Here is a 24,095-nt window from a genome sequence, read left to right as displayed (position 1 = left end):
AGAGTATCGCCGAAAACCGGATTCCTGCGAGCCTTGTCGGTTGCAGCTCGCTGCCAGTGGCTTTTGCAGGATTGGCCGACGGGACTGAGGAGCTGCCCTCCAGGTGAGGCCATGCTCGGATCCGGAAACCGCACTCACACACAAACACTAATCAACACACTAATCAACACACTGATACGCTCAGGGAGGACGAATGCAGGGCAATACGGCAACGGCCATAAAAGAATATAAAATAAATGTGAGGTGACTCACATTTGTGTTTAATCCCATTCATAAAACTGATTTCTCCCTTTGAGTCAACAGTCAAAACAATGAGTGTCAGCCGTCTCTGTTGATACAGGTTTCCAGAAGGACTTCACAGCTCGAAGGACGAGGAAGTGAGTCTGAGGAATTTCCATCGATTCTGCAGAGAAGTTTAGCATTAATGGGACTCAAACCGTGCTCCCCGGCCCTCAGCAGCCCCGTCCGCTGACAGCAGAGCATCTTTGTTTGGGCGAAGCGGCCAAACGAGCCGGTCCGGGTCTGACGGGGGGAGGCGGAGCCGCCCGGGCTGGGCTGAGCTCCACCTGCAGTGAAAAGCCGGAGGCTGGACGGAGGGCAGGGCAGACGGGGCTGAGGCGCCGGCCGGGTCCAGACCTGAGCCACGGAGGAAGACTCTGGTCTGCTGGCATCTCCCAAACATGACGGCTTCCCGGAGACTCCCTCTTCTTCTGGGCGTGCTGCTGCTGCTGGCGGCCGCCGGGCCGAGCCGGGCCAGCGAGGAGGAAGAACATGGTGACAGCCAGCAGAGCGGCGGCGGCCACGGCGAGTCCTCCCACACCGGCAACGGGACCACCGCCGAGTCGGGGGGTCACGACTCCGGGGGTCACGGCTCCGGCCCCATCACCACCCTGCCCATCGTGACCTGGAAGTGGCCCCATGTGACCACGCCGTACCTGGTGGCCCTCTGGATCCTGGTCTCCTGGATCTGCAAGCTCAGTGAGTCCTTCAGCATCTTTTAAATGGTTTTATGTCAGTGTGTCCCAACCCGTGGTTCAGGGCCTCTCTGGGCCTCCGACAGGGTTCCGTCTAATGTAAGGGTTCAGAGCAGGACCAGGAGAAGGACTCTGAAGTCTCTTTTGGAGGAAGTTTGGGGCGTTAAATGATAAATGTTTGGGAAACAAGAACAATGCATTTTAGACAGAGTTCATTCTGGAGTTCAGCTGCTCCAAACTTCTGATCAGAGGGTCCTGGAAATCTGAAGGTCCTCCATAGGTCTGAGGGTCCTCTTACAGGAGTCTTAGAGATCTGAAGGTCTTCAAAAGATCTAAGGGTCATCCTTTCAGATTCCAGAGACCTCAGGTCCTCTTAGGTCCTGCAGAGACCTCAGGTTGGTCTTAAAGTCACATTTCAGGTAGACTTCATCTCATTCCGAACGTAAAACTTTGGTCACTTTGAGTTTTTCATCGGTTGTGAGAATCCAGTGGAAATACAACTTGGTTTGAAGCTGGGCAAGAGGAAGTGTGGTTATCACTCATTCGAAGGGTTACAGGTTCAATTCCCTACCTGCTGCAGTGTGCTTGAGCAAGACACTATGTGTGTGTTCCAGTCCTGTTAGAAGCTGTTTGGGGTCTGATTTAAGTTAAATCCGTTCAAGATGTGTCCTAAAATGGAAAACTTTTGCTTTGTTTTTTTTTGTTTTTTTTGGAACAAATAAACTCTGACAGATATCTTGATTTTATGCAATTTTATTTGCTATACAGTCTAATTATCTGAAAATATCATGTCTTTTTAGAGGCTATGATTATCTTATTACATGTTTTAAAACATTTTCAGTGCATAAAGCTGCTTTTCAGAAAATTCTAACTGACCGTTGAATATATAGTTTTTCATCAAAATAAAAAAGCAAAGTCATGCAATTTTAAACCTTCAAGACTTTGTTAAAATGTAATGATGTTGATGAGAAAATGAAAAGAAAACGTGAGATGCTGGCTCGAGTTTTTATGGCGTATAAATAATTTACACGGAGCATTTAAAGCTTCATGGACGCGTCTGAGTTGAAAGGCTGTTATCCGAGTTTGACCTGCTGGCTCTCCCTCGAATCACCTTGAACCCGCTGATCCTGGTTTGGCGTTTCCATTTGAGCCACTTCCTCCTCTTTTATTGACAATTATAAGAATTGAACCCGGATTTCCGTCAGTTCTCGTCACTCAGTACTGATCCTCCTGCTATCCTGAAATGCTGCAGAAAAAGCTAAGATTTCCACCGGAAATACTATCAACTTTCTTTTTTATCGGAATCTCAAAGAAATATCCTTATTCTCATTCTAACTTTTTACAACTTCTTTTAGTTTTCCTGCAAAATTAACCTTAAGATCAATTTGTTTTGAGGTTCATTACTGGAAAAGGCTAAAAAAAAAAAAAGGCATAAAAACCTAAATATAATTGCTTTGAAAGTACGTAAGTAAGTAAGCTTTATTTGTATAGCACTTTTCCCAGATGTCACAAAGTGCTTCACATAAAAAATAGTCCATTCAAAATACAATCACTAAAATAACATATAAATATCCAAGATAAAACAGTACCATACAGGCTAAAAGGCTTGTTCAAAGAAAAAAGTCTTTAGCTGCTTTTTAAAAGAATCAACATTGTCCAGAGACCTGAGCAAACAGGGAAGCTCGTTCCAAAGACGTGGTGCCACTGCCTTAAATGACCTATGACCTGAAAGCATAAAGTAATACGTTTTTATAAACATATCGGTCAAAATGTTTTCTTTAGGGTAGTTTTTTTTATTTATATTGGACAGTTTCTCTAATTTTGACATAATGAAATTAAAAAAGTTTGACAAAGCATCATTGAATCGTTTCAGATGATATTTTTTGTATTCTCCCTGAAAATCCAGATTTTTGTGTATTTTGCCTCATCTATTGACAAAAAAAATCAGTGATGGAATAAAGAAATTTAAATTTGACAAAACCTAATAACTAAATGTATGATTGTTTATAATGTATAAATAACGCCGAACATAATTAAAAGAAAAATAATCAACTAAATCCTTGCAGAAATGCTCTTCCTAGTTTCCTTTATTGCTTTATTGATGTAGCAGCTTGTTAGAAGATTCAGTGGCTTTAGGATGACTGATTTATTGATTTATAACAGATCTCAAGTGAAAACTGGATCCACCTGAATGAAAACCTGGAGGTAGAATTGGAGCAGTGATGGATTTGTTCCAGCTGGAGGGAGATCTCGGTTTCCTCTGGAGCTCAGCGGCTTCACGGCTTCATCCTGCTGTCGTCACTAAACACCATCATTAATATGTCCTGTTTAGCCAACACACACCCTGGACACTGTCAATGAGCCAGGGTGTGTGTCTGTGTGTGTGTGTGTGTGTGTGTGTATAAATAAGGGCCATCCAAACAGCGAAATGGGACACAGAGAGGTCAGGTCGAGGTCAGAGGTCAGAGGTCGAGCCGGAGGTCGGTGTCCAGCCAGCCGTCACATCAATAAACACCAGTGGCGGACCGTGCATTTCACATTAAGGCCTTCAGAACAGATCCGCCTGAACCAATCCACCTCTCAATAACTATTTTGTCTACAAAAAAAAATCTTATTATGCAGATATGCACATAAAGAGTTGTTGCACAGCAGATAGATACTTGTGCAGCCAGAATAAATGCCTTTGCTGAAGTGCACTAGTCTCCTACTACATCTGTGCACATACAATCAGCATCAACAACTTAATAAAACAGCAATATTATTTAGGAAAAGAGGAACATTTTACTCACCAAAATCCCGATTATTTGAAAACAAAATCCATCCTCCTTTCCTTCCTCAAAAAGAGTTCAACTGCTCTGTCATATAGATTATCCGTGCGTTTCAGTTCCATAAAGCCAGGGCTGAAAGTCCAGCTGTCCTGTGGTATTTCTGGCATAAGTTTTATTTCTCTTCAGGTCTTCTTCTTCTTCTTCTTCTTCTTCTTCTTTGGAATAATTGAGGTAGGCGACCAACAACTTAGGTGCATAGCGCCCCCTACTGTATCTCTTGGTGAATGTAAATCAGAGGGCCTGGATCTGCTGTTGTTAGAAGCTAGAAGGCGCTGAGTCGCCAACTCGAAATCTGATTGGTTGAAGCAACTGTCTGTTTGACGCTTCACTTTACTTCACTGCGCCATCGGGAACGGATAGCGAAGGCCTCGGGCAGATTTCTTTGACCCTAGCAACAGATGATGCCTGAAATCTGATTGGTTAAATTATTTAATATGAAAAAAACATGTCTGGAAGCAGCGCAACCACGGGAGAACTATGAAAGGAACTGGAACATACTGTTTGGAATCATTTATTAATTATTTATGGACAAAATATAATTTACATCAGTCTGTAATTCAGATCATTTTTAGGCCAGCAGAGAAGGCTTTGCAGGCCCTGACGGCCCACCACTGATAAACACAGAGTCTGCTGGTGGAAAAGAAGAAAATACAACTCTGTGTATGCATTGATAGTGAGAGAGAGAGAGAGAGAGAGAGAGAGAGAGACAGAGACAGAGACAGAGACAGAGAGAGCGAGAGAGGCTCTGTGTTTACATCTGAATTTTAGTTCTCTATAAATCTGAATAAAGCCCAATCCAGGCCCCAAACCTTAAAACTTTCTTCAGAATTAAATTTGAATCCAAACAGACCGGCGGGTTTATTCTCCTCTGGAAGTGGGATTGTATGCTAATTAGGCGCGACTTTATTCTGGTCATTCTGCGCATGCGCCGTCGTGATGACACCATTTCCCAAGATGGCGGTCCGCTGTTCGAGTCGTACGGAGAGGGTTAATTAAACTGTAGTTTTAGAAGAATTGGATATAATGAAAAGAGGATCTACGGCGCTTAACAACGAGGGCATTTTCAAAGCTGCAGCGTCAGTTAATCGAGGAAGGAAGACGAGAAAAACGCTGTTTACTTCCGGGAGACGTCACTACATCACGGCTGCCCCGTCCAATCAGAACGCTTCACAGACCCCGGCGTGAGAGAGGATTTAATCCTTGGCTATTCCCATCAAAACACCAAGATCAGGAATATATATCTGAATTAATTAATTCAGAATAAACCAATTATAAATGTAAACTATTCTGTAACTACACTCGGAGAAAGAGAATCTATAAGAGGAATAACAGGAAGAGTAAAGTAATGAATGAACCTCGATCAGCGGAACTTAATTATCAGAAGTGATATCTAAAAATGTAAAATGTAAATCAACTAGTTTAAAAATGTAAATCATAAATGAAAATCACGTCATACATTCAGTTCTGATCATTTCCAGCCTTTTATATAGTTTTACTCTGGAGGTTTTTAAACTGGACTCGCAGGTTCAGTCCAGGTTTACTCAGGTCTGGATGGAGGTTCAGGTCTGCTGATCCTGGAGGTACCCAGGTTCAGAGGGAGATTCGGGTCCACCGCTCCAGTTTTTACTGCTTTATTAGTGTCGTGTATTGTTTTTCTTGCTGTGATTGTTCATTGTTGTTTGTCTTGCACTTTATGGTTTTATGACTGTTCAACACTTTGTGCCAACAGCAGTCATTTTAAAAGTTCCTCAGAAATAAAGTTGACTTGAATTGTTTTACTGCAGTCTTTTCTCTAATTTATATTTTCTAAACTTGTTTTAAAAAATAAACAATGATAGTAATTATCATGATGTAGTTGCGTCGGGACTTTGACAGGCAGTTGAATATTTTCCAGTCTCATGATGGTTTTTATCCATTTTCGTTTTTTGTTTTGGGTTTTTGTTTTTCACAAACTGAAGTTAAAGTCCTGTTTTTTGCAGACTTCAGCATCTTTTCTGCTCAGATCGAGTTTCCTCTCATCCACAAAGCTTTCTTTCTTCTATTGTTTTCTGCTCCGCTCCGACACAAAGGACAATCAGCGCAGATCCACTGAAAAGGCCCGGTTCCCAACATGAGGCCTGGGACCCCGTGACGGGTCTCAGAGGATCACAGGACGGTCTGAAACCCTCCGAATTACACCATAAATAAAGACCAAACTGGTTTCAGAGTCAGTTCACACGACGACAGAGCAAATTTAGAAAAAAACGGCTCCCAAAATGGAACGTTGTTTCACGTTTCCACGGCAACGGGACAAATGCTAGAAACGACGTGACGGCAGGAGGAGGAAGGTTATTAAGACCAGGAGTGACAGAAGGAATCAGATGGAACAGAATTCCAGTTTGATGGAGACGGGATCACATGACTCATCCTGCTCCCTGAACGACCTTCACGCGACCTTCACGCGACCCCTCACACCTGAAAGGTTCATGTTGAGCAGCGAGAGCCGCTCGTCTCGTTTCAGAGACGAAGCTTTTCAGAGAGTCGAACGAGAAACAGTCACCTCAAAACTCAAACTTACCACGAGAACAGCAGCATGAAGCAACACCAGTTATTACAACTGTCATTTTAATATTTAAAACTTAAACCTACACTAAGGAACTTTTCAACCTTAATAAAACATTTTAACATCTTTTGTGATGATACTTCGACTTACAACTAGTTGAATGACCCCTCTGTCACGGGCTGAGGGCGTCAGTATTGCTTTCACTTGGACTAAGCAGCTGTGAGGAGGGTGGTGGGAACCCTGCACACTAAAAAGCTCCAAATGTGCGGACTGCTTTACGGCATGCGTCACATCACGATATAACTTTGTTTAGCCACTATTAGATTCATTTAGATTCATTACCTCGTCGCTATCCGTCCTTCACACAGCCACTGGAAACAAATGAAGGCGAGTTCAGTCCGACAGCATGCCCACCGGGAGCAGCAATTTACGACGCCACGCGCTAGGCCTCATGGGAACTGTAGTATTCGGTCAGGCAAAACACTACCGCTTTTGTCCACTGGCGCCGCCAAAATCAACGAAAACTGAAAGTTCCTTAGTGTAGCTTTAAATCTGGGGAATTTGAACTGGTTTTCAGAGTCAATCTTAATGTTTTGGGCTTTAAGAAAGACCAATTTAATTTTTATGACTTTAAAGAAAAGCATTTTTTTAATGTTTCTGACTTTATTAAATTAAATTTATTTGTTTGACTTCAGGAAAAGTAAATTTCTATGTTTTTGTTTTGAAAGTAAAATTTTGTTTTTCCCTGAAAGGAAAAGTGCGTTTAATGTTTTGTCTTCAAGAAAAGTTAATTTTTATGTTTTCGACTTAATACATCAAAATATAATATTTTTGACTTTAAAGTAAAGCAAATTTTAGTGTGGGACAACTGGGAAAAGAATATTTCAATGTTTCTGGCTTTACTAAAGTAATATTTAATGTTTTTCACTTAAAAGAAGAGTACATTTTAATTTCTGACATCGACGGACCAACCTCATGCAATTACAGCAGCTGCTCGTTTGGGGGCGCTGTTGGTCGAAATGAACACTGACCAGACAGGCAGAAGAAGAAATCCGGCTCATCGGATTGGTGCGGACCCAAACCGGAGTCCCGCCCCAGCAGTCGGCTAGCGGCTAACGGCTAACCATAAACAAAATGGTCCTTTTGACTATATATCAATGAGAGCCTGCTCTCCTTCACCGCTTTGTGTCAGACTCAAGCGGTTCTCTCTCCAGATGTATTTGTTTGAGGAGAGAGCAGAATGTTCTCCCATCCACTGCAATGCATTCTGGGGAGATTTTCTCACTGAAATCCAAAAGTTCACACATTTTTACAATTTCGCTGTGGCTATATGAAATATCCTACAGACACGAAAATTTCAGGATAATTCCATCAAAGGCTTCTGACGCTCACAGTAAAGAAAAAAAAATTCTATTTCACATCTGTGTTTTCGAGAAACGACATTTTTTTCAACCACACTAATTGGATGAAAAACTGCTAATTCACTGTCCTGTGGATTTATCTGGTTTATTCTACTGTTGAAACTCTGAGCTCCACATGCCGTCCTCTCACTGCAGCTGGTCCATGGTCTGATGGTCCACTTTGAGCCCGGCCGAGTCGAGGGCTCCACAGTTCAACTGACAGATCTGGATCTGAGTCAGGGGAGCGCTCAAACATGCATAAATGATGAAAGTCCCAGAAAGTCCTGATTTGGTATAAAATCCAGATTTTACAGGACTGGTGTAAACGGGCCCTTAAAGTGTTGTTCTTGACGGGTCCTGAGATCCCCTGGTCTTGGTCTCTGGCCCTTAAAGTCTTTGGCCCTAAAAGTCTTGGTCTTCAGTTGCTCTGGTCCTTGTCGGGGGTCAAGGTTTTGTCAATCATTACTGAAGCCTGAAGCAGTGGAAACATACCGAAGACACGCAGCTTTAGTTCTGTCACCTATCAAACGACCTCTGCCCCATCTGCACACACACACACACACGCACACACACGTTTATATGTTGTAGGAGGTAGAAGCAGTGATTTTTGTTTTGTTGTTTTTGTCAATTCACCAAAATACTTCAGGCTTTACGAGCTACTTTGAAAGTCATTGTTCAAATTATTAACACAAATCAATGAATTGTATTCTTTGAGACTGATATTCCTGAGAGCAGGTGGTGCTTCAGCTGTTATGTCATACATATCAGATCACATTCTTTTATTTCAAAACTGTCCCAGATATTTTTTAATTATTAACTATTTCTAAAAGACAAACTGATCACAAAGTTGAGTTCCGACACAGAACTGTCCTCAGAGCTGCATGTGTTCTGTGACATTTGTTTCTCTACCAAAATATAAAAACTTTAATATGAAGAAAACTTTTTCTGAAGTTTCGTGGCAGTTTTCTCTCCCTCCTGACATCCAGACACATGTTCAGGTTACATGTTAAACCAGGACTGAGAAACAGGAGTGAAGACACGCAGCCTTCCTTCTGTCATCTATCTAACGACCTCTGCTCCATCTGAACACACACACACACACACACACACACACACACACACACACACACACACACCTGAGAGTTCAAATAAAGCAGCGATTCCGATGTGACTGAGTAACCAGGCGCCGTTCGTGGCCGCCGTCGTTCCCTCCTCCTTCAGTCCCTCAGCGTCTGGCGGAGGAACCGGTGGAGTGAGGACTGGCCGTCCTGCGGACCGTGGGAGGAATCAGTCCGTCCAGACTCAAAGCCTCCTCAGACAGAGAGGAGCATGACCCTGTGAGGTCTCTCAGGCGGGACGAGGCATCTCGCCGCGGCAGCTTTTTGAATCCAAACGTTACTTTGTGTTTCCCGCCGCGGATCTGATGCGGCGCCGCGGAGCTCTGTGCCTGCTGGGCTGGCTGCTGCTGGTCTGCGTCGCCCCGCCGGCGGAGGCCATGCAGCACCACGGGAACCACAGCGAGCCGCTCACCGGGATCCCCATCGTGACCTTCAAGTGGCACCACGTGCAGAGCCCCTACCTCGTGGCATTGTGGGTACTGGTGGCCTTTTTGGGAAAACTGGGTAGGTAACGCACCGGCCGTCTGACGTAGAGCGGTAGAACGACGGAGACCAAACGGCAGAGACTTGACTCGGGTTGTTCAGAGCAGGTTGTGGGTCGACTGGGAGGCAGAGGGGAAGCAGAGCCGCTCGGCTCGGATGTTGCAGTCTGACAGATTCTCGGGTCGGAGGAGATAAAGCGGAGACGTTCTAAGCTCAGTTAAATACAATGTCTCGCGCTGTGGAAAATTCCTCCCGCCGCGAGCGACGGATGACTGGTGTCAGGAGGCCGGGAGCCGCGGAACAACAAGGGCGGTCAGTCAGACGTGTTTCCACAACTGGTACCTGCATGGGGAAAGTCACGGAAACGCTCAGGATCCAGGGAATCGAACCCGGAGCCGGTCCGACACAATGTGACGCCTCACTCCGTCAGAGTTTACAGTGACAGTCACACTGGAAGAGCTAGATACAAAAACACCGATGCGTGCAACACCACGTAGAGAAAAGCCTTTTTACTTCATCTGATTTTGATATTCCGTTTCAAACCTCGCTTTGAAAACACTTCACATCAGAAACAGTTGCAGCTTTCATTCTTTTTACTCTACATGAATCAGACTCCCCTCTTCTTTTTTTACCTCCTTGACTAAGAATCTGATAAAACATTCACGTTGAAGTTAAACCTCAGCACGGTGCCTCCGCCGGAGGAGTTTCAGGGCCCGTTTAAACCACGTCTCTCTGAAAACGCCACTCTCAGAGAACGCTACGACCCCGACGAGAAGCACCGCTCCGGCTCAGTCTGGGTTCGCATGCCGGAGACGCTGCACTCACGCATCGCTCAGCGCTTCTGTGTCAACAGACACCGTCTCAAAACGTTCCAGAAATACAAGAAAATTATCAGATTTTATTAAATGTTTTGTCATTTCAGGACACTGGAATTTTTTCAGTCTTATATCTTTCAAAATCAAACAAGGACACAAACAGAAAAATTTGATTTGAGTTTGGATAAATAACCTAAATAGATGGAAATTTCTTGGTTTGAATTAAATTAAGAAAATTGACTTTTTTTTTGTATTTTTCAAAGCGAAAACTTATAAAACCAAAAATATTCCTCAATTAAATTCCACTATTTAACAGAGAACGTCACATCAGATTAGAGAAGTGAAAAAATACATTGAAACCTGTTGAAATGGCTTTGAAGACGCGCTTCAACAGGTTTGATCATTAAAAGAACCTTTAGAGGCACTTCATCAGTCCATTAAGTTCAATACACACACACACACACACACACACACACACACACACACACACACACACGCACACACGCAGGTTAATCATACGCCCGGAGGAAAGTGATGAGGGGAGCAGTTGATGATTTGCAGGTTTTCAGCCTCTCAGGAAAGTAAATGTGAGAAAAGTTTAACCGTTTGCCAAGAACAAAATGAATCAATGCTGTTTGTGGACTCGGTGGCAGAAATGCGTCACCGTTCCTCCCAGTACCTTCTGACTTTCACTCATGTCAGATCAGCTTCTTCTGTCCTTGGACTGAACAGTGAAAGCAGGCAGAAATACTCACTGTGCCATCTGCTGGTGTGAAGTGGCATGACAGGCCGGATCGGGGCTCACGGGTCGGACGGGTGTGATGGTTGTTTTCAGGTGCTGAAGTGTCAGAAAACAGTATTTTAACAGTGCTTTCATTTGTATTTGACGAGAATTTACACAACGTATCAAGAGTTGTAACAGACTGAAAATGTTCAATACTCCAACAGTGTTGTAGTCAAGACCACCAAACCTGAGACCCAGTCAAGATGAAGACCAAAACAAGACCAAGACTTTAAGGGGCTTCGATCAAATAAAGACCAGGACCAGAGCTTCCCAAGACCTAAACAAGACCAATTCAAGACCAGAACCAGACCTTCCTAAGACCAAGACTTTAAGAGGCCAACATCAAATCAAGACCAAGACTAGAGTTCCTAAAGACCAAGACAAGACCAAGACTTTATGAAGCCAAAACTAAATCAAGACCAAGACCAAGACCAAAACAAGACAAAGACTTTAAGAGGCCAAGATTGAATCAAGAACAGGACCAGACATTAAAGGGCCCAATATTCAAGACTAATACCAAAACAACACCAAGATTTTAAGGGACCAAGATTGAAACAAGACAAAGACCAGAACTTCCAAAGACCAAAACAAGACCAAGACTTTATGGAGCCAAGACTGAGTCAATACCAAGAACTTGAAAATCCAACAGTTTTGGTCTGGAGACTGGTCTCAATCTGGACTACAATCACCCTCTTTCCTCTGTCAATGATATCAACAAGAATATTACTATGAGTCAAATTATTCATTGTCAAATGCAGATGCACTTGTCTGATTTCCAGACACCGTGGTCTGATTCTGTTCGTGGCTTTTCTTCCCCCTCTGACCCCAGTTATCGAGGCGAACCACCATGTGACCAACATCATTCCTGAGAGCGCCCTGCTCATCTGCTTCGGCTTCATCCTGGGGGCCATGGTCTGGGGAGCGGACAAGGTGCAGACCTTCACGCTCACCCCGACCGTCTTCTTCTTCTACCTGCTGCCTCAAGTCATCCTGGACGCCGGCTACTCCATGCCCAACAAGCTCTTCTTCAGCAACATGGGCGCCATCCTGGTCTACGCCGTCATCGGGACCTGCTGGAACGCCGGCAGCTTGGGGCTGTCGCTGTGGGGGTGTCACATGGGCGGCGCTATGGGTAAAATTAACTCTACTCTCTGTCTATAGTCCACATGGGTCCTGTTTAAAACAACCACAGAGGAAGAAGTCAATGCCTTTCAGTCTTGAGAATTGAGGAAGTTCCTGCACTTTGTGGCCAGAGCAAGATAAAAATCAGACATCAGTTGGCAAAATGGATTAGAATTAGAGCAGATTTGAAAATCATTTTGATTCCTGGTTATGAACTTGAGTCATGATTGAAGCAGAAGAGGCTGCGGTCCTTCGCTCAGCAGTGGGGTCTATTGGACGTTCTTCAGACCGGAGTGTCTGTGTTCTGCAGGTGACCTGGACATCGGCCTGCTGCAGTACCTCCTCTTCGGCAGCCTGATCGCGGCCGTGGACCCGGTCGCAGTCATCGCCGTGTTCGAGCAGGTCCACGTCAACGACGTGCTCTTCATCATGGTGTTCGGAGAGTCGCTGCTGAACGACGGCGTCACCGTGGTTCGTACGCTCACCCGTCACCTCACCCGCCGCCCTTAGCGTTCTCCTGCCGTGACCCAGAGGCGCAGAACACTCTCTTAGTTTGCAGAGACATCCGTCAAATGAAAGTACACCTCCAAGACGTGAAGTGGAGCGAGAACAAACACTCAGAAGTACAATCGGTACCTTTACTCCCACTGAGGTCCTTCAACCTCTTCAATCATTATACTTCTGAATATATGGATGTGTTGACTTAATAATGAAACCTAACTTTTATGTGCTGTGAAGTTCACCTTTATTCAAGTCACTGGAGGATTCAGCAGCGCGTCAAACATTTCGGGGTTTTTTTTCAGTATATTAACGAACTTAAAGATATTGAAAACTAAAAGTTTCGAGAAAAATGAATGCTCAAGAACGACCCTTTATTTAGTCAGGCGCCTAAAAGAAGAAGACTTTCGGACAGCATTCATACCTGCAGTTAAACTAAGCACTTATGGATAAGTCCGCATGGTTCTCAATATCAGGTGATGAGTCTGTTTTTCCACGTTACTCACAGTTTGAACTCCTCTTGTTTTTCAGGTACTCTTCAATGTCTTCGACGCGTTTGTCTCACTTGGAGGATCTCAGATCGACGCTGTGGAGATCATTAAAGGAATAAGTGAGAAGTGACACTTGCTTACTCATTATCAGAGAAACTTGAATGTTTACGCTCTTTTCCTTCATCACAGATGATGTTAGCTTTTAGCATTTAGTTATATTTAGCGATATCATAGTACTACTGCATTACGTTAATAAACTCCTGTTTACTGGACGAGGAACAGCATCGTGATCTTGAGCTAACTTCATCCTCTGAACAGGAACATGAAAGACTTCCTTCAATTAACCACGGGATTTGTGATTAGCTTTAGCAGCTTCGAATAAACTTTAGCATCCCTTTTCAATACATTGTCAACCAGAATAACACTGAGACATCCGTTTTGTTTGCAGAGCAGCAGTTCAGTTTAACACTAACGCGAGCAAGAGTTCTAACAGCTAACGCTAATGCTGAGGGTAATGTCACCTAAAAAAGACATTAGGCTTATGTTTGTTATACTTTTATTTGCTAGCGCGTGAGGTTTTCAGTGGTATTGTTTGAAGTAAACACATTTGAATGCTTCTTTTTTTATTAAGAAAATTGTAGGTATTTAATAGAAGAAGGTCACATAAAGTGAAACTTGAGAATCAAACCAACATTCGAACTGAGAGACGACCACTCTGCCTTTCACAAGTCCTCCATTGTCTTCAATTTGTTGGTTTTGTTTCCCCTCCTCCGGACAGTTTCCTTCTTCGTGGTGGCGTTCGGAGGCTCTCTGGTGGGCTTCGTGTTCGGTCTGCTCATCTCGCTCATCACCAGATGCACCAAGAACATCCAGATCATTGAGCCCGGCTTCGTGTTTGTCCTGGGATACCTGGCCTACCTGACGGCCGAGATGCTCTCTCTGTCTGCCATCCTGTCGTGAGTCCGACGCCGGAGCCAGAAGCTCATCCGTAGGGTTGTCCGTTCTGTGTCGAGGGTGGACTGACATCGTCATAACGTTTGTGTTCTGCAGCATCGTCTTCTGCGGGATGTGCTGCCAGAAGTACATCAACTCAAACATGGACGAGAACTCCGTCAACACCGTCAGATACGCCATGAAGGTTCTCGCCAACGGGTCAGAGACCATCATCTTCGTTTTCCTCGGCATCTCGGCCATTGACAAGACGATCTGGGTGTGGAACACCGGCTTCATCCTCCTCACACTCCTCTTCATCCTTGTGTACAGAATCATCGGTGAGAAGCTCATTAATCCTCAACAAACTCAGGATGTCCCACTGGGAGTAGCATGAGCATGATCCTCAATCCGCAGTTGTTATGCTAACATCCAGATTATTGAGCATCTTCCTCCCTCTAACATCCAGATTATAGATAGAGCAAAGGGTCTTCAATGGTGTTCACAATAATAAAGTACTCTGTCTCTGAACTCCACTTCAGGTGTGTTTTTCCTCACATGGATCCTGAACAAGTTCCGACTGGTCCCCCTGGAGTTCATCGACCAGGTGATCATGAGCTACGGTGGCCTGCGAGGGGCCGTGGCGTACGGCCTGGCCACCATGCTGGATGAGAACAAGATCAAGGAGAAGAACCTGATGGTGTCCACCACGCTCATCGTTGTGTACTTCACCGTCATCTTCCAGGTAAACGCTCTTGTTGGCGCATCCGTACAAAAGACACGTTAACATCCAACGCTGTTTCTCTGTTTCAGGGAATCACGATGAAACCTCTGGTCACGTGGCTCAAAGTGAAGCGTGCAGCCTCGTCGGAGCGCTCCCTGGTGGAGAAAATGCAGAATAAGGTACAGTTCGGTAAGGCAAGTGTGCAGGCAGACAAATTCAGCAGGGTTCTCACCGTTTCTCCTCCCGACGTTCAGGCGTTCGATCACATGCTGGTCGCCATAGAAGACATCTCTGGACAGATCGGACACAACTACATGAGGGACAAGTATGTGGAGACGCAGGAGCTGTTTTGATTTGTTTATGTCTGTTGGTTCTGTGGTATTGTTCCTCTATGTGGTGGTTCATGGGATTGGTTGGTTGTCTGCCAGTCAGTACCTCCTGACGTTGAGGAGAGCTGTTCTGATGTGTCTCTGCTCCTGCAGGTGGAATCACTTTGAGGAGAAGTGGATGTCTCACCTGTTGATGAAACCGTCTGCCAGGAAGAACAGAGACCAACTCTTCAAAGTTTTCCACAAACTGAACATGAAAGACGCCATCAGCTACGTGTCCGAGGTGAGGCGAACGTCCTCACAGTAACTGATTGTGAACCGTTTCTCCGGTCGGTCGTGTTCCTGACACAAGGCAGCTGTGACACTCGAATATAAACACTCCTCTGATCCTCCTGCTGTGCTGCTTTCAGGGAGAACGCAGAGGATCGCTGGAATTTGTTCGCAATGAAAACGCCTTTGTGGACTTCAAGAAGAAGTTTGGTGAAGACTACGGTGAGGTGATGCCGGAAATCATGGACGACTTGTCCGACGAGGACGGAGCAGCCGCGCCTGCCAGGTCAGCCTCATCCTCGATCAAACAAGATCACAATCCCATAGGAGCATACACAAACACACCTAGACCCAATCCCATTTCTCTTTATAGCCCTACCCCTTAGCCCTACCCCTTTGAAATGGAGTGCTAAGGGGTAGGGCCGAAAGTAAACCCCTCCGAATTGGAACACCCCTTCGACAATCGCGCACGTCATCAGTAGTCACCACTGCCGATGACGTAGGCAGATGCGACAATTGTTTGCCGAAGAAGGTTTTTCTGACATTTTAAAACTTCACTCATTGAGAAAATACTGACATTTATGAACTTCTTTCGTTGCGGACGCCGCCATCTTGCCAATCTTGCAAGGCTTTCTGGGAAATCTGTCATACCCAGTGGCGGCCGGTGGTGAGGGGCGGCGGCGGGAGCGCTTGTTTTTTCCGCCTACACTGCAAGTGGCGGGTGGCGTTGGTTCACTTCCGCATTGGCGGGAGCGCTCCTTTCCACACCCGCGCATTCCAAACACAACAGATAGACGATTATTTTCAATAAATTGGTTTCTTCAACACTGCCCGCCTGGAATGCGCAGGTGTGGAAACAAGAGCTCCCGCCAATGCAGAAGTGAACTAACACCGCCCGCCACTCACGATGTAAGCGGACAAAATAAGCGCTCCCGCCGCCCCCCTCGCCACCGGACACCACTGCATCATACCCCTCCAATTGGAGTGTGCCTCGGGAGAATCTCCATTTGGAGGGGTGTATAGCCCTACCCCTCCGACATAATGACAATCAGGACACTCCTACCCCTCCACATGAATGCGCAAAATGGAGGGGTAGGGCCAAGGGGGAGGGCTAAGGGGTGAAATGGGATTCAGCTTTAGTCACACTCATTGTAACGCAGGCTGTCGCCCCCTGGTGGCCACAGCCACTCAAAACTAATGGACGCAGTAAAGATGTCCTTCCACTGGTCTTCTCTCTGCAGCACTTCACTCATTTTAATTCTGGACCCTGTTTTGCCCTGACAGACGAGATCCGGTGCCGTCGGTGAGCCTGGAGATGCACGAGCAGGCCATGAAGGGTGCGAGGGAAACGGAGGGCATCGACAGCCACCACCTCCTGCAGCAGCATCTGTACCGAGGCAGGAAACAGGTGGGCTTCACCGCCAAATGCCGCTTCTACTTTTCCCGGGGTGGAAACCATCAGCCTGGCGTTCTTCTGTTCCTCAGCACCGCCACCGGTACAGCCGCAGCCACTTCGACGTCAACAAGGATGAAAACGAGGTGCAGGAGATATTCCAGAGGACCATGAGAAGTCGCCTGGAGTCCTTCAAGTCTGCAAAGATGGGCGTGGCCCCCCCGAAGACCATCAGCAAGCACCCCAAGAAAGAGCAGCAGCAGCAGAAGGTGGGAGACCAGCACTCCTCCCTAAACAGTGCAGTCTAAACACTCCAAAATGTGGCCAGATGCTTCAGTTCCCTGTTCTTCTTACAGCTGCCAAATGGAAAATCTCTGGACAAAAACAGGAGCTACCAGTCTGGGGATGAAGGTCAGTATCCTCGTCCACTCAAAGTCTGTCCGAAACTTAAACTTTAATGAGTTGTTGTTGTTGTTGAGCTCTTGTTTTGTTTTCCCCACAGATTTTGAGTTCTCAGAGGGAGACAGCGCCTCCGGCTTCAACTCCGCGCACAACTCTTTCCCCATGAGAGTCACGTACAGGGCAGGAGGTAGAAGAAACATCTCATGACCTTCACTTCTGATTATCACGGTTGCTCGTCTCGGCCACATCTATCCTCAAAATGAGGAAGGTGATGGGCGAATGGCGGGTCGAAAAGATGAATCTTGATTCAAAGTTTTAAAAAGACTCAAAACTAAACCAAAACCAGTCTTACAATCACTTTGACACCAAATTCAACTGGAAGCCTGACTCGAGAGCAAAGGCAGCTTCAAACCTAAAGCCAGATAAGTTTGTGAGCAGCGCTCAACTTATCGATCCTCAAGTGATGAAAATATCTTTAAAAAAAAGCTGGTAAAAAGGCTCACACTAGCCCAAATTTAGCAAAATAAGAGCCTGACACCTGCCCAAAAACCTGGCAAAAGCCACATTGACATGTACAGCAACGAATTGCTTCACACGTCAATCTGGGATTTCATTTGGCAAATCCATTCGGGGAAGGAGGGACTTGCTGTAGAACTCTTTGCATTCATTGGACGGAAGAACACCATGTGCCCGCCTAACCATGTTTGGTTTCAGCCAATCACCGCAAAAAAAAAAGAAATGACGTCGCCAGCATGTGCCCAGCAAGTGAATATCAACAATCAGCCCACAGTGGATAGAAAGTGAGATTCGTGACAAGATGTCGAGTGATTTTTGCCGTTTATGTGGCGAAAATCTGCGCATTAAGGGCGTACTGACAAACTGTGCTAATTTTTGAAAAACCCCGCTTGACCAACGAGAAACGCGTGGCGGACCCATTCTAGAAATCAGCGGTCAGCTTAACCTTGCCAGCAAGCTGAATTCTCGCGGTATTTGTTCACACACACCACGAGAATCTATCATGCACCGCTTGGGCTTGACTTTTTTTCCTGCGGTCCAATCACGTGTCGTTTAGTAGGGCTGAACGATATAGGCAAAATTTCATATCTCGATATCCATGCCAGATATCTCGATATCGATACGATATATTACAATGGATTCAGTGAAAGTTAAGTATTTTTCAGAAAAATAAAAACATCATAATACAAAAGGATGTAAAAAAAAAAATGCAATTTTATTTATGAGAACTCACTGCCACTACCACTAAACTCGTTTGTGCAGATTCTGCAGCCGCCCTCTGCCATCAGCTGTCAACCAGTAGACGAGGTTTGTGGTTGGCTGGCCTTACCTGTGCATGGGCGAGCTTACATGCAGGGCAAGCAGGGGAAATCTTGATATCGTTGATTTTGAGAAACTAATGTCCTGAATGTTCATATCCCGATATCGATATGATAACGATATATCGTTCAGCCCTATCGTTTAGGGTCATTTACATCCACTGTTTTCGCTAGTCATGCTAATATTATTAGCAGTCCGTCACTTCCTGCTTTCGTCAAAGCTTCATGTCCCACCCTAAACGACGCGTGATTGGTCAGAAGGAAAACAAACCGAGCCCGAGCGAATAAGCGCGAGTGGTACAAGATGGATTCTCGTGATGCGTGTGAACAAATACCGTGAGAATTCAGCTTGCCGGCAAGATTCCCTGCCCAAAGCTCACAAAAAATTCACCTTAAATTAGCCCAAAATGAGCAGCCTCCAATCAGTTCAAAGGCAGCAAAAAAACCCTAAACCAACTGACACTAGCCCAAAATTAGTTTAACGCTAGGAAAAAAAAAAACAACCTGAAACCAGCCCAAAGCTGATTTCAGATTACTTCATCACTATAATGCTCAAATACGAAGTTCCAAAATGTGGCAAAAGTCGACCTGCAGGACTGTCTACAGAACAACTCTTCATCACTGACCTGTTTCTGTGTTGTGTCCAGCTGGGATCGAAAACCCAGCCTTCATGCCAGACCTGGAGCCCATGGACCCTCTGCAGATCCCTCCCTGGCTGGCGGAGGCGGAGCTGGACAGCGGCGCCGTGGCCCCGTCGCAGCGCGCCCAGGTCAGGCTGCCGTGGACGCCCAGCAACCTGCGGCGCCTGGCCCCCCTTCGCGCCAGCACCCACTCCACCGACTCCTTCATGCTGGCCGACCTTCCCGCCGCGCAGCCGCCGCAAGACGAGCACTGGCAGCCGCTGCCGCCTCCTTCGTCTCCTCCTCCTCCACCACCGCCGCCGCCGCCGCCACCCGCCTCCCCACAGAGAGGACGACGACCGCTTGTAGCAAGACTGACCACCGACTCCAACGCTCCAACCAGCCAGAAAAGACTCCAAACAGGCGTCAGTCAGGGGGTCAAACTCACACTAGCGGTAAAACATTAGCGTGGCCCTCTTCGAGGTGCTCCCTTTAGCAGAGCCCACAGCAGGCTGAAGACGATTTGGCAGAAATGTTGCCCAGGATGCAACTAGAAGTCAGCCTGAACAAAGCTTAAAGCTAGCAAAAAAAACCCAGCCCAAGGCTAGCAAAAGCATCGTGAGACCAGCCCAAAGCTGGTAAATAAAACAAAGACTAGCCCGAAACAAGCCCACAGCTGGCCGAAGATAAGCCTGAAGCACCGTCGTCACGGAAACAGACACCCAGACCGCGGCGGCGGGTTGGCCTTCTCTCCTGAAGAGGCTGCTGTTACACTGGAGCGTTGGAGGCGACAGGCCGGAATGTGGAAGTTACCATGCGTCATTCTGAGCAAACGATGAACAAAAAATGTTTCCCTTCAGGTTGTTGTGGTCTAAAAACACATTTCTTCTCAAAACTCAGGATTTCTGCAGTCTCAACCCTGTTTTCTTACTTGCAATGTTAGCACTGATGCTAAAGCTAATCTCCAACCAGCTTTGGCGTTATTGACCTGCTGCCATCTGTTGGTCAGTTCAGGGCGTCAGTGTCGCCCCCAAGTGGACACATGAGGAACGGCAGTGATTTAGAATGAAATTCAGGATTTCACGTCACGCCACGGGCCGGACTGATGCCTCATGCGGTCCAGGTTTAGGCCACAGGCCTCATGTTTGACACGCTGAGACTGGAGAATGTTTTAATGTGAATCCCTGCGTTACTTTGACCAAACATTGACGTCTTGGTGGACTTCGTCCTGCTGCAGGTCCTCAGCGCGTTGATCTTTGACCCCTCTCTGGTTCTTAGTCAATCTAAAACTAAAAATCAGTCTTTGAAGAGTTTCTCATCCCTGAATGTGATGCAGAAAAAACCCTTTTGTAGATAAAAAAAAAACCAAGCCTTTAATTAAGAGTGGAACGATTCTGATCTGATGATGTTTGCGTGTTTTGTGTTTGATGGAATTCTACTTGAAGAATAAAATCATTGATAAGTTTCACATGTGTGATCGACAACATTTATTTCTGACAAATTTCATTTAGAATGCAGCGTCAGGGCTGCAACCTGGTGCAGTGGTTAGCAGCATCACCTCACAAACATATACCTGGCTTGATTCTGCGTTCGGAGCATTGCTCTGCGGTTTGCATCAAATTTCTCCAACCGGAGCCGAAAATCTTTAGTCTTAAGTCCTACAGTGTGAGGGGTTCACAGTTTTGTGCAGTCAGAAACCAAAGACGATTTTCTGACAAATTTAATGATCGGAGTTTGACTGCTACTTTGAGCTGCAGCAGCTAACAGCCAATAGAAACACAGCAGGAAGTGATGTCACAATGGAAACGCCATTAGAGGCAGATTCCACTGGAGGTAAGTGACTATTTTCATAAACATTTAAAAGCTAAATAAGCCACTTTGTTAGCGTCACTCCCTGAGGCTAGCTCTACGGCGTTCAGGAAACGGGAGAAACAAGGCGGGAAGAATCGGGTCTGAACCCCAAACTGTCACCGATTCAATTTATGGTTTGACGAAACGGAACAAGCGGCTGGATGAGTCGGGTGAAGACCATCGACGGACGACAGATTCAGCAAATGAAGAACCAGTGAAGATCGGCAGTGAAGAACCGATCCGGTCTTGATTTGAGTGCAAACGAACACGGAACGAAAATCACGAGGCTCAATTAAACTCCGTCCGTCCACTGAGCGTGAGCAGAACCGTTAGCTAGCATGTTCCAAAAGTAGCATCTGGGCGGATCCGAGCTCCGTCGTCATGTAAACAGACACTCAAAACACATCTTCCCTGGAAAACATGGCGGCGTAAACGGGGCCTCAGACGCTTTAGAGTCCAAAGCCCAGCTGGGAACCCTCCTCAAGAGGGGGCGTGTCCAGCAGGGTGAGACGCACTGGAATGTTTGGAGGAGTCAGAGCTCAGAGCGTTTGATTCGTTCATCATTCACAGCAGCCCGGAGCGTCCTCGTCACAGATAGTCCATGTGGGCCGTCTCCAGGTGCCTCCTGATGTAGTCCAGGAGGATCTCCTCGTTGGCGGGATCCTTCAGGTAGAAGTGAGAGCCGTCCAGCATTCGCACGGTGAAGTCTCCCGACGTTATCTCTTTCCACGCTGTCAATAAATAAACAAACAAACAAACAAACACACTTATCTCCACTGGCAGAAACGCTGAAAGCGAAACATTTCCATCAGAGAAATCCAGAAACTGCCTTGATTTATATGAAATCAGTCTGAAATCAGCACAAAGTTTCCAGGGATCATAAAGAATTTACTGCTACTACTACTTACATCAATACCGCTTATCGAGCCGGTACTTTAATGGTGTTCTTATCAATAGTTCTCTTCGTTTGAGTTTTAAAAATAATGAACCATTTTTTAAAAATATGAAACGACGTCAATCAAGTCATCTTGTTAACAAATCAAGCGGTTTTAATCACATTGAACAAGACTAAACTGTCAAACTTGGATCATTTGGTACTGAACTGCAAAGAGAGAAGAAATACTTTTATTTTGAAAGTGCAAATTTAAATTTCCATTAGTCTGCATCGAGTTTTATTTTTAAAAACACTCCATGTGATCCACTGTCAGGTCTACAAAGATTAAACGTTAACAGTAAACAGTAATAAGTCTCTGACATCGAGGATGAGAGGAGGCAGTCACACCGAGACGTCTCCGAAACAACAGAAACACTTCCTGACCTTGTAAGTCGTGAGGAACGTCCTCTTTTCCGTCGAAGCATGTGACCGGGCAGGACAGGACCGGCGCCTCGGGCCGGTCGTACCTGCAGGAGGAGGACGGACAGGTTGACCTGCTGGCTCACAGTCGGCCGGCTCACCGGTCCGGTCAGAGTCCGGGTCCTTCGGGCTCGAACCGGCTCACCTGTAGCTCTCCACCACGCGCAGGTCGGCCTTCAGGGCGGGCAGGAAGAGCTTCAGCACCTCAGGGTTGGACAGGAGCTCCGGGGGAGTCCCGCCGATGGACGTCATCCACCGGAGGAAGTCGTCGTCCGACAGGTCGCTTCTCCTCGGGGCCTGGATGCGAGTCTGAGACTGAGGAACGAGTTTTATTCACTGGAAGCTGAACAACAAGGATCCTGATCAGAGCACGTTTCTTCATCCTGTTTCCTTAAATAAAAGTCATCTCATGGTTTTGCTCCAGTTTCCACTCAGACTCACGTAAGGCGCCGACGCTCCGGACAGGAAGACGTGAAGCGGCTCCAGGTTGTGTCGTTTCTTCAGGGCGTCGGCGACGGCGAAGCTGGTGAAGGCGCCGAAGCTGGAACGCAACGAGGGGAATGAGACGCGACGTGACGCAACGAGGGGAAGACAAACCGCCGCCGGCGCCGCCGTCTCCGACCCACCTGTGGCCGAACAGCGCGAACGGCGCCTCCCGCAGGACGGGCAGCAGCACGTCCACCACCTCGTCCACGATCTGCGCCATGCTGCTGACGAACGGCTCCTTCCCGCGGCTCTCCCGGCCCGGCAGCCGCACCGCCAGCACTGAGCAAGAGCACAGCCCGACGTTACCATGGCAACGTCTGCACGACAGGGGTCAGCGCCGGGATCTGACGCGGCTCAGAGGACATCCAGGGTCAAAGGGACGTCATAGGGTTACCGGAGAGCCAAAGGTCAAAGGTCAGCATCTTCCGGACTATAGAGCATCTTCCTCTCACAACTTCTAGATTGCAGAGCATCTTCCTCCTCTAACATCCAGATCAGAGCATCTTCCTCCTCTAACATCCAGATCAGAGCATCTTCCTCCTCTAACATCCAGATCAGAGCATCTTCCTCCCACCAACTTCCGGGTTATACAGCATCTTCCTCCCTCTAATATCGAGATTATAGGGCCTCTTCCTCTTACGGAGTGAATCAAACTGAACCACACTGAGGTGACAGCTGAGCTAATGCTAATGCTAACACTACAATAGCACAGCTATGTGAACATTATTACATTATTACAAAGGACACAATGAGGAAAGTATCAAAAGAGAGAAGTTACTTCTTCGGTAACTAGTTGTTATAAATAGGAAACAATTCAATATTTCTGGTAAGTCAGAAGTAACTGACTCTAGTAAAGTTACAGAGTGACTAGTGAAACACACACACACACACACACACACACACACCTTCCACGGAGCCGCTGAGCAAACGTCCCCATCGAGCGTAGTGTCCGGAGCCTCCCCCGGCCCAGGGGAAGCACAGCAGCCGGGCCGCGGCGTCCGGATTCCTCCTGAAGCAGCTCACCACCTTCTCCATGCTGGAACCGGAACCGGAGCACTTCCTGCTTCTCTTCTTCTGTGGTGCTCTCCGTGTGTGGCGCCCCCTACAGTGAGGAGGGAGGAACTGCAGCCGGGCCTCCGCTGCTCTGACACCTGAAACTCAACTATGAATGATGTAACCGCAGCTGTATGGATATTTTGAGAGAAAATCACGACAACCTCAAAACAGAGAAGATTTTACTGATACTTTCTCCTGTGTTTCTTCACGTCAGAGCGCCACGTTAGCTAATGAAACACTGAATAAAGACCCGTCCAGTGAAAACTGAAGCAGTGCTACAGAGACAGAGGC

General features: G+C 46.5%; 2 protein-coding genes across 2 annotated transcripts; one reads left to right on the top strand and one right to left on the bottom strand.

Moving 5' to 3' along the window:
- The first annotated feature begins 613 nt into the window (after window positions 1-613).
- LOC115409675 (sodium/hydrogen exchanger 3) lies at window positions 614-20,525 on the top strand. Its single transcript, XM_030120938.1, has 16 exons — window positions 614-978; window positions 11,774-12,076; window positions 12,377-12,537; window positions 13,096-13,174; window positions 13,834-14,011; window positions 14,106-14,326; window positions 14,528-14,730; window positions 14,799-14,888; window positions 14,964-15,034; window positions 15,192-15,321; window positions 15,449-15,594; window positions 16,593-16,716; window positions 16,794-16,970; window positions 17,058-17,112; window positions 17,204-17,290; window positions 19,085-20,525. The coding sequence occupies exons 1-16, from the start codon at window positions 681-683 to the stop codon at window positions 19,522-19,524; spliced, it is 2,763 nt and encodes a 920-aa protein (XP_029976798.1). The 5' UTR covers window positions 614-680; the 3' UTR covers window positions 19,525-20,525.
- Window positions 20,510-23,836, bottom strand: olah (oleoyl-ACP hydrolase). The gene is made up of 6 exons (XM_030120939.1): window positions 23,654-23,836; window positions 22,889-23,027; window positions 22,704-22,803; window positions 22,408-22,577; window positions 22,227-22,309; window positions 20,510-21,639 (listed from the first exon to the last, which is right to left on the bottom strand). The coding sequence occupies exons 1-6, from the start codon at window positions 23,781-23,783 to the stop codon at window positions 21,497-21,499; spliced, it is 765 nt and encodes a 254-aa protein (XP_029976799.1). The 5' UTR covers window positions 23,784-23,836; the 3' UTR covers window positions 20,510-21,496.
- Window positions 23,837-24,095: the final 259 nt, after the last annotated feature.

The sequence above is a fragment of the Salarias fasciatus genome, chromosome 22 (genome assembly GCF_902148845.1).
Source record: "Salarias fasciatus chromosome 22, fSalaFa1.1, whole genome shotgun sequence".
NCBI lineage: Eukaryota > Metazoa > Chordata > Actinopteri > Blenniiformes > Blenniidae > Salarias > Salarias fasciatus.
The sequence above is the reverse complement of the archived record's forward strand: the minus strand, read 5'-3'. Positions and strand labels throughout refer to the sequence as shown.

Excerpts from the sequence above, each read along its gene's own strand:
- olah (XM_030120939.1), bottom strand. The coding sequence starts at position 23,783 with ATGGAGAAGGTGGTGAGCTGCTTCAGGAGGAATCCGGACGCCGCGGCC. Across the intron at positions 22,578-22,703 it reads CCGGAGCGTCGGCGCCTTAC|TCTCAGACTCGCATCCAGGC; the intron begins GTGAGTCTGAGT and ends CTCGTTCCTCAG. Across the intron at positions 22,310-22,407 it reads CGCGTGGTGGAGAGCTACAG|GTACGACCGGCCCGAGGCGC; the intron begins GTGAGCCGGTTC and ends CTCCTCCTGCAG.
- LOC115409675 (XM_030120938.1), top strand. The coding sequence starts at position 681 with ATGACGGCTTCCCGGAGACTCCCTCTTCTTCTGGGCGTGCTGCTGCTG. Across the intron at positions 12,077-12,376 it reads TCACATGGGCGGCGCTATGG|GTGACCTGGACATCGGCCTG; the intron begins GTAAAATTAACT and ends TGTGTTCTGCAG. Across the intron at positions 15,035-15,191 it reads CACAACTACATGAGGGACAA|GTGGAATCACTTTGAGGAGA; the intron begins GTATGTGGAGAC and ends CTGCTCCTGCAG.